The sequence below is a fragment of the Propithecus coquereli genome, unplaced genomic scaffold (genome assembly GCF_000956105.1).
Source record: "Propithecus coquereli isolate 6110/MARCELLA unplaced genomic scaffold, Pcoq_1.0 Scaffold81, whole genome shotgun sequence".
Taxonomy (NCBI): domain Eukaryota; kingdom Metazoa; phylum Chordata; class Mammalia; order Primates; family Indriidae; genus Propithecus; species Propithecus coquereli.
Genome location: NW_012154285.1, coordinates 4,027,496 through 4,037,221, shown reverse-complemented (window position 1 = coordinate 4,037,221; position 9,726 = coordinate 4,027,496). Strand labels below are relative to the sequence as shown.

At 46.9% G+C, this 9,726-nt stretch overlaps 1 protein-coding gene across 1 annotated transcript; it reads right to left on the bottom strand.

Moving 5' to 3' along the window:
* Positions 1 to 4,058: 4,058 nt before the first annotated feature.
* Positions 4,059 to 6,143, bottom strand: LOC105825692 (hydroxycarboxylic acid receptor 2). Its single transcript, XM_012663575.1, has one exon. It carries the CDS (start codon positions 5,986 to 5,988, stop codon positions 4,936 to 4,938), a length of 1,053 nt encoding a protein of 350 aa, XP_012519029.1. The 5' UTR covers positions 5,989 to 6,143; the 3' UTR covers positions 4,059 to 4,935.
* Between the last annotated feature and the right edge of the window lie 3,583 nt (positions 6,144 to 9,726).

Sequence of the window (9,726 nt, the reverse complement as noted above, 5' to 3'; positions counted from 1 at the left end):
GATGCTGCTGCACTTTAGCCAGGGTGAAAGAGCTGAGACCCTACCTCAAAAAAGAAAAAATAAGAAAAAAATAAAAAGACACATATCTGGAGGTCCACAGATGGATGGGTTCGGGGCGGTGTGGAAGCCACTGCTTTCTAAGGTTGATTGATGACCTCTCAGGTCTTCGGGGACCATAGTTTTGTAGCATGAAATTTCGAGTGCTAGGGAATTGAAATCAGCTCTGCCGAAAGCCCAAACAGGCTAGTGAAATGGAAGGTGATCGAAACATCTGAGGAACACCCGGCAGAGCGCATGTCTTTGCACAGTCATTTACTAATACCCTTTACGCAGCCTCTGAAACCAGGATGGCTGGAGACTCCACCTTCCTCAGAGTGCCTGGGCCGAGGGCCAGTGTGGCCGTGTCCTTCACCACCACGGGCCTCCTACTGTTCTGCTGCCACTGCTCCTGCACCAGGCGCGCCATCGCGATTCACCAGGCGCCACCCACAACCCCCCAGTGCCTCTCTGGAGTGGTGGGAACATGCCCGGCGTGCCCCGCCACCCCCAGCTGCCCAGCCCAGACTTGCGTGGCTGGAGAAGCTCTGAGCACTTCTGTGGATGGGAAGGAGATGCCCTCCCTGGTGGCCCCCAATAAAAATGTGACAAGCAAATATATATACCCCTCCACGCAGCTGCAGCGCAAGTATTGCCTTCATAACTCTTTTATAAAGAGTGATTTGGGACCAGCTGGGGGAAGAATCTGACCTGAGCGACCCAGGCGTTGAGAGGCTGGGTCACGTTCATGGCCAAGAGCTGGGTGAAGGGCCGCACGTCTCCCGGGGCCGCCCGGCCTGGTTTAATGCTCTCTCGGTTTCTGTGAGAACCACCCTCCCTCTCCAATATCCTTCCTCTCTTTCTATTTCTGATTTTTTGCTGAAGCTAACCCCAAATGTGTTTCAGTCATTCAGACCCACCAGGACCGCAAGTTAAACAGTCATCGTAAGGCACTGTCTCACTACAACGAGGAAAAAAATAATGAAATTTCCTTCTCAGGAAGTTTGCTACCAATGTGAACAGCTCCAGCCTCGGCCATCAAAGCAGTTCATCAAATTTCAGTTCTGACTTGAAGACATCACCAATTTGAACGAAAGGTTGAGTGAGCAGGCGACGCCCATAGCCCAGGTGGTTGGTAAGTGGTCAACTTCCAGTGCTGACTGGCTCCACCAAACGCCACCAAAGCACGTCGTGTAACCGATTCCTCGGCTAAATCTCTGACGACTGGAGCAAATCGGGGGAGAAAGGGACCATGTGGCCCGGCCAGGCCATCTACAAAGATAGCTGGTTGCTGATAGCAGCAATGCCAGCAGATAGACAGCTCGTAATCAGGAACTATTTTGAAAGTTAACACAAAATATATTGTAAGGATCTGTGATGTGTCTGCACCAGAACACGGGGTGAGCTTTAGAGCCCCTCACCTCAGCCGAGGCACCGTGGGGTGAACGGGCTGTTAAATCCGGAAAGGGAAGTGTGCACGTGAAGTCAGGAATGAACAGAATCTCGCACTCCTGCTTTTATGGTTCTAGATTTAGGGATCATCTCTTGATGTTTGTGAGAGATTATTTGGAAACAGCTAAAAGAAAGTCCTACTTCACATAGCAGAGAGTGAACTTATGGAACTCATGACCCTACGAAGTGGCACCCCCCAAGATAAAGAAGGTGGCTGCAAGACAGGGTCAGAGGCAGTAAGGGGAAATGGATGCATCTGTGATTATAGCTGCCCGTTTCAATACACGGGCACGTAGACAGGCACATACACGCATGTACTCTCTGTCTCCCTGTCTCTGTCGCACGCACCGTACCACAGCGTGCGACCTGGCCATCACTGTTGGTTTGGTCCAGTACTGCATTACTTGTTCCTATTTTAAAAATTTATGCACGTTTGTATGCACGTATTTATTTATTTAGAGACAGGGTCTTGCTCTACCGCCCAGGCTGGAGTGCAGTGGCACGATCATAGCTCACTGTAACCTCGAATTGCCGGGTCCTGGACATACTGGCCTGTTCTCTGTTCCTCATTATAGTGGGTTGAACTGTGGCTCCCCAAAATTACGTCCATCCCAAATCTTAGAATGTGCCCTTATTTGGAATAAGGGTCTTTGCAGGTGTCATGAAGGTAAAGATCTCAAGAAGAGGTCGTCCTGGATTAGGGTGGGTCCTAAATCCAATGACGGGTGTCCATCTAAGAGGAGGCGAGGACACAGCGACACAGAGGACATGGCCATGCGAGGACAGAGGAAGAGACTGGAGCAATGTGTCTACAAGCCGAGGTGCACCCAGGGTTGCCAGCAGCCACTGGAAGCCAGGAGTGAGGTGTGAAGCAGATTCTCCCTCGCAGCCCCCAGACAGAACTGACCCTGCCAACGCCTTGAGTTTGGATGTCTAGCTTCTAGATCTGGAAGAGGATCAATGTCTCTTGCTTTAAGCCACCCTGTTTGTGGTACTGTATTAAGGCAGCCACGGGAAACTAATATGCTCACACTGAACTAACTCTCACCCCAGGGCCTTTGCACTTACCTTTCCCCCAGGTGTTTGCATTGTTTGCTCTGTCTCATTGTTCTTGGCTCAGTGAAGGTCCCCCAGTCCCCCCAGCCCTGGTCACTTTATTCCCATCACCCTGCCGTGGTGTCTTCACAGTAGCCATAACCACCCCAAAGTCCCTTCCAGTCACTTGTTCACTACATTCCTCTCCCTCCCTGCCTCGAATGTGACTCCGATGAGAAGAGGACTTCTACTGCCTTGTTCTGTGCTCTAATCCACCACTGAGAACAGCGCCTGGCATGTAGTTGGTGCTTAATACGTAAGAACTGATGGAAATGCCCGAATGAATGAACAAATGTGAGGCGGTAAGTTCGGAACGCTGCAAACCGCCTTGTCCTCTGAAGGAATCGGAGTTTCCCAGCTTAGCTCCCCACTGACTCATGCATCTGAGGCTGGGGAATCCCTTCTTTCCTCTGAGCTCATCTCTGCCATCTCTTCCTCTCGAAGGAGGTGATCCCTGCTTTGGACTTTCTACTTCTAGGAGCTGCTTGGTGATATAGACAAGAAACTGCTCTGAAAACGGAAGAAATTCAGGAACGTCTCCTTTCCTCATTCACCCAGCGCTGGGAGCCTGAGTCTCTAAATTCTTATCTGTATCCTCGTCGGGAGGTTGAAACATGCCTCGTCTTGCTAAAGAATCAAGGAGTGACAGAGATGGAAACGAAAGCGTAACAGAAACTTGGACCGATCACAGACTCAAACCAGTACATCTCCTTTCCATCTCAGAACTGGGAACTGAAACCATTCCATAGGAAGCTCTTTCTTCCCCCTCCTACAGACAAATCTCGGTCGCGCTCAATTCCTTTTTTTTTTTTTTGAGACAGAGTCTCACTGTGTTGCCCAGGCTAGAGTGCCGTGGCATCAGCCTAGCTCACAGCAACCTCAAACTCCTGGGCTCAAGTGATCCTACTGCCCCAGCCTCCCGAGTAGCTGGGACTACAGGCATGCGCCACCGTGCCCGGCTAATTTTTTCTATATATTTTAGTTGTCCGATTAATTTCTTTCTAATTTTAGTAGAGGCGGGGTCTCGCTCTTGCTCAGGCTGGTCTCGAACTCCTGAGCTCAAACAATCCGCCTGCCTCGGCCTCCCATCAATTCCTTTTTTAATACACAAATACTAAAAGCCATGTTCGCCAAACTCTAAATAAAATGCTGAGTGCTCTTGCAATCTTATCTGTACGACTCTTCCCAGTTAAATTGTTTTTGTATATTCCCAGCCCTTTTCCAACCTTGTCTCAACACATATGTAATTTTTACTTAAATGACACACTGTAGCTCAGCATCTGCGTCCTTTTCTTACTTTGTCATGTACAGAATTTTTCCACCAGGACATAGTTAACAACCCATAAAGGTCTCTGTTAAGTAAGAAGTCAATTTCTGTGAACCATAACCCAGACATATGCAACACCAGACTGTGTCAAAATTCAAAATTTGTTGAAATAGTAGATTTATTATATAAGTACAGAAACATGAGCAAACAAACCAGGAGGACTCTTCCCCCTTTAACTATCGGGGCGGCAGCACACGTCCCTTTTAATAATAAAAGCAAACAGGTGGGAAGCAGGTTTCTTCCCCAAAGCCTTTTTAACTGCTCAACCTTAAAATTAGTGTAAACAAGAGAGGAATGGATTAGTTGCTGGTAGTAGCACCAATATCATTTTCTTTCCCTTAATGACACTGTTCAGCTCAGTCCCTCCCAGGGCTAATTTACCACCACTGGAAGCTCAGACATTAACCAAAGCTTAAGAATCTCTTTGCCAAATCCATTTCTGCTAAAGCTTGGCTGAAAGATGAATTGGTCCCCGGATCTCAGGTGACCTATGGGCTTGGTTGATGATGCCTGGGCTCCCTCGAGGAGCAGCATAACTCCCCTCGCATCTCCTAGCTCTCCTGATTCCGGCTGGAGCCCACAAACAGGCTAGACAGCGCCCCAGGAGTGGAGAGCCGTCCAGGGCTCAGGTGGGTGAAGGAAGGAGCCCAGCCAGTCACAGGTCCCGATGGGCGGCTCTGTGGCTCCCACTCTGCTCAACAGAAGTGTTGACAACTTGCTCATCTTTAGTCCCGAGAGCGTCAGAGATTAAGCAAAAGTTTCAGACGCCTAGAAGGTTTACTCTCTGCTCCCCCAAGATTTCTGTGGTCACACCTTGCACCCGGTCGCCCACTCTGCCACACTGCTTCTCTAAATCTGATTCTCCGAATCTGGAAGTTCTGGGGAACCTTAGGCCAAGTCCAGTGATGTCACTCTGTGCAACAGCCCAGCTGTTTCTCCAGAGATCTTGGTTCTCTGTGACAATCTCCTTTCTTGGTGTGGTTATTTAGCGAGAGGTTGGGCCCAGATAAGAGGGGCTCCACGGCTCACTGGGGGTCGGCCATTAAGGCATCCGGAACGTTTCTCGCAGGGTTTGGGTCCCCTGTGAGCTCCACGCTGGTGCTCCGGTTACTGTCCGGCTCACCTGAGGGTTTCTTTCGGAGGCAGCGGTTGATCAAAGTGGAGAAGAAGTTGGGAAAGGATGGGCTGGAGAAATAGTACACCACGGGGTCCAGCATGCTGTTCATGTAGGTGAAGCTGAGGGTGATGAAGAACGCCAGGTCCACCGAGCGGTACACCTCACAGTTCTGTGTCCCCTTCGTGCGCAGCAGCCAGAAAATGCGGATCCGCACAGCCACGCTGGGAAGGAAGCAGATGACGAAGACAATGGCCACCACCAAGATGAAGTTGATGGCTCTCTTGATCTTGGCGTGCCTGTCCATCTGTCTCTGCCGCAGGCTCCAGATGATCCTGGCTGAGCAGAACAGGATGATGGCCAGGGGCAGGAAGAACTCCAGCAGGAACATGGCGTCGTGCCACCGGAAGGTGTTGCAGATGCTGAAGCTGCTGCACAGATTCGCGGGGCCGTTGCGGATCAGCATCTGTTTGCGCAGCAGGTGCACCGTCAGGCCGATGGTGACGCCCCACAGGAGGCAAGAGATGATGGCCGCTGTCCGGTTGGAGATCTTGTTCAGGGCATGGTGGGGATGGACCACCCGGAAATACCTATCCACGGCCACCACCGTGAGGAAGATGATGCTGCCCTGGCGGTTCATGGCCAACATGAAGAGCATCAGCCGGCAAGGGATGTCCCCAAACCTCCAGTCCCACTTCCTCACATAGTTGTCCGTCAGGAATGGCAGGCAAATGATTAGGAGAAAGTCAGCCACGGCCAGGTTGAACAGGAAAATCCGGCTGGATTTCCAGGACTTGAGATGGAAGCAGAAAATCCACAAGGCGAGGCCATTGCCCAGGAGCCCGAACACAAACTCCAGCCCCACCACCGGCGGCAGCACGTTGGCGATGAAGTCGTCTCGGAACACACAGCAGTTCTTCTTGTCTATTTCCAGAAAATGGCTCTGCTGGTGGTGCCCGTTCATGAGTGGGGCTGTGTGGTCCGAGGGGGCGCCTTACCTAGCGAACGTTCAAGGACAGAGGTGTGTGTCCGTGTGGCAAACGTGTGGTTCAGCGCTCGCTTTTATGTCATGTCAGGGTGTTGAAATAGATGACTGAATGGTTACCAGGAAACTATGAAATCGCTAAAAAAAAAAAAAAAAGGCAGCAAGGCTCTTATGCAACCTGCTGTTTGCATAAACAAGTAATAAAAATCCCCTGGGCAGACAGGAACCCACAACATTTCCTAAATGCACAGGATAAGTTTAGGCAAGCCAACTTGTCATTTTCGAATTACTGAAATGTGACAGATTTTGCATCAGAAGGCTTCGTGCCCGTATGCTGACTGAGTACTTGGCATCGCAGAATTAATTCACTGTCATTTGCTTGATTTACATAATTAACAAAACAACAACAATAACAGTAATAGTTTTCTGTGTTAAACAGCATGGTTTCCCAGAAACATGAAAAATGAGCATGAACTATTAGCACGCATATAACTTAAACAGTACCATGCCTATGATTTCTTTTGCAAAGGCTGAGAAGACAGTAATTGCCTGTTTTATGAGCACAGGTTGAATTTGAGCACTTTTCCTATGCTGTTTCTATGTACAAACATGGCTTGCTTTTTCATACCAAAACTCTGCAATTCATCTCTAGTTAGAAAAAAAAAAGCTACTTGAGAACATAATATTTCATAAGATGTTTGAAAACTTGAGCCCAGTTTAGGTCACCAGTGGTATGTTAAAATAAGTTGGGTTTCTTGTTTGTTTACATTAGATTGTGATATGCTTCCATGCTCAAGTAAGTGATTTAAGTACATGATATTTTTTTAAATTAATGAACTTGATGTTTTTAGAGAAGTTTTAGGTTCACAGCAAAATTGAGCAGAAAGCATGGAGAGTTCTTGTATACCCCCATCCCCACACACGCACAACCTCCCCTGCTAAGTATGTGGTATTTTAAAAGCCCCCATTAAAAAAATTAAACTTAGAATGACAGGACCTAAGAGAATATTGAACTCTGCCTTGCAGCAGGAGACGGTTTCACACATCATTTCTTTGCTTTTCAGTATGACCGGGTATCACCCTATCAACATTCCTTCTCTTTAACATATTAACTGCCATGTGAGTTGTATTTAACTCATGCTAGTTTTGAGCCCGGGGCCTTGTGAAGCACATGTAACTCACACGTCTCTTCACCTTGGGAGTTGCATGGTGCCAGGCAACTCACAGTGCCATGCTGTAGCATACATGGGTGACCCCCTAGGCAAAACCCTGCAATTTGTTTGTGAAAATCTTAGTTGTTGATGTTCTTATTGTTACAATTAATATGGACAATTTAATTGCATATAACTCATTATGGAAAACAATAAAAAATAACATATTTTTCATTAAATTAGAAAGGATCGTTTTGTTTTCGAAGTTTTTATTCTATTTTCATAATAAAACATCATGGCCCCAAGGAAAAAAAAAATTTTTTTTCTAGTGTGGCAGTCAATGTGTTAATATTTTGGTCTTATGAATTCTTGCTGTGGAAGAGGTTTCTAAATTGTGTTGCTCCTGCTTTGAGTTAGAAAATGGAAATCTGTTCCTTTAGCGGCACAGCCAGGTTTAATAATAGGCGTTTATAGACCCTTCATCTTAAACTAGCGTCAGAATGACCTCATATTAGACTCCCATAGGACCAGAGGTAATTGATGATGATGGTGATGGTGATGAAATGAAGATGAAGATGATGATGATCGCATGTACATTACAGAGAGTGCTGGATCCCACACTCGGTGCTTTGAATGCATTATCTTGTTTCACTCTGACTGTGGCCCATAAGGGAGGGACTATGATTGATTCGGATTTCAGAAAGAGGAAAGTGAAGCTCAGAGAGGTTGGTAATGCATTTAAGGCCACCCAGCTAATAAGAACAGAGCTTGAATTTGAATCTGGCACTGACTTCCAAGCCTGCGTGTCCCTGACCACTGTGCTCTACTTCCTCATCTGTTAGGTTGCATTGGATTGGGTCACATTGTGCGATTGTGAACTGACTGTCATTTGTTTCCATCCTTGCTGCCTGTGAATATTGTTTTTCCTTCTTGAATGAATGTGGACACTTGTCAATGACATTCACCAAGTCATCCTGGGGGCCTTTGTTAACTAAGAGTCAGAAAACCCGACTATGAGTCATAGTTATTTCTGGGAGCGGGAATTTGCAAGGGACTCTCCCTTTCTAAGTTTTACAATTTTATAATTTTTTTTAAACAGTGTTCATGGATAAAATTAGAAAAGAACCACAAACACTGTTAAGTTTGAAAAAAGAAAAGCTAGACCCTCTGGGTGCTGACTCTGGCTCTGTCATGAACTAGCTTTGAAACCTCTTACCCCCTCACCTCCTCATGTGTAAATGAGGAATTAGACGATCTTCCTTCCAGCTGTCAGGTTCTATGATTCTAAACCAAAGTTCCCAATCACTCAGGCAGAATGTAATGGCAGCCTCCTTGGACCCTGGTGTCTGCTGTGGAATTTCCGGTCTTCCTACTGCACAGCGGGCATGTTTTGTCTTGCTTCTGTCCTTCTTTTATGCATTTATTTATTTTTTCTTACTAGTGCATGAGCTGTACAGAAACCTGTCTAATGAATCATTTCAAGAGCTAAGACAGTGAGTGATTCCACAGAGTCTGGTGGAAACTCCACTTAAAATTTACGACTTGCACTATTAACTTGAATCTCCATGCCTGCTTATCTTATGACGGGTTGAATGTGTGCCCCACGCCTGGTTATCTTACAACAGCTTGAATGTGTGCCACTAAATGGGATTGAACTATTTTTAAAAATTAAAAATAACATTACCATTTATCAACTGCCGGCTACGTGCCAGGTATTGTACTAAGAGATTTCATATGTGATCTCATTGAATCCTCAAAAAAACCCTGTGAGAGAGGTGCTATTATTATCATCACACCCATTTTATAGATTGGAAAACAGGCATAGAGAGGTTAATAATTAACCGTTTTGTGTCTTTGAACTAAGCTGCGATTTCTGTTTTAGTTATCTATATTTGCGTAGCAAATTGCCACAAAACTTAGTGGCTTAAAACAACCACCACTGTATTATCTCTCGTGGTTTTCTGGGTCGACTGGGCTCAGCTGGGTGGTTCTTATTTGGGGCCTTTCACATGGCAGCTAGGCTAGAGTCATGTGGATGCTTAAGCAGGACAGTGGAACACCTGGGCTTCTCTCCCTCTCCATATAGTTTTGTGCCTCTCTGTATGGCCTCCCTCAGAGGCCTCTCTATGTGGCCTCCCTAAATGGTGTCTATGAATAGCCTTTTCACATGTTCTTTCCACAGCATAGACTAGACTTTGTACGTGGGCTACTCAGGGGTGTCAAAAACACACAAGCAGAACTTCTTAATGCCTGGGCTTGGAAATCCCAGAACGTCACCTCCCACAAGTCAATTGGTTAAAGCACATCACACAGCCAGTCCGTATTCCACTAGGATGGGCCACATAACAGTGGGAGCACCAGGAAGCAGAGTGCATCGGGGCCATTTTGGGAGACCTCCCTCTGCAAAGTGTCAATGACGGTGAGTCGAGACCCTTGGCTAGGAGGACATAAGGGACCCTGGAGCCCCTGATGAGGCAGATGATGTGGTAGAAGCCAGGGAGTAGAGAGATAGGAAGCTAAGTATACTGGCTGGCAGATATACATATATACGTGTATATATATATAT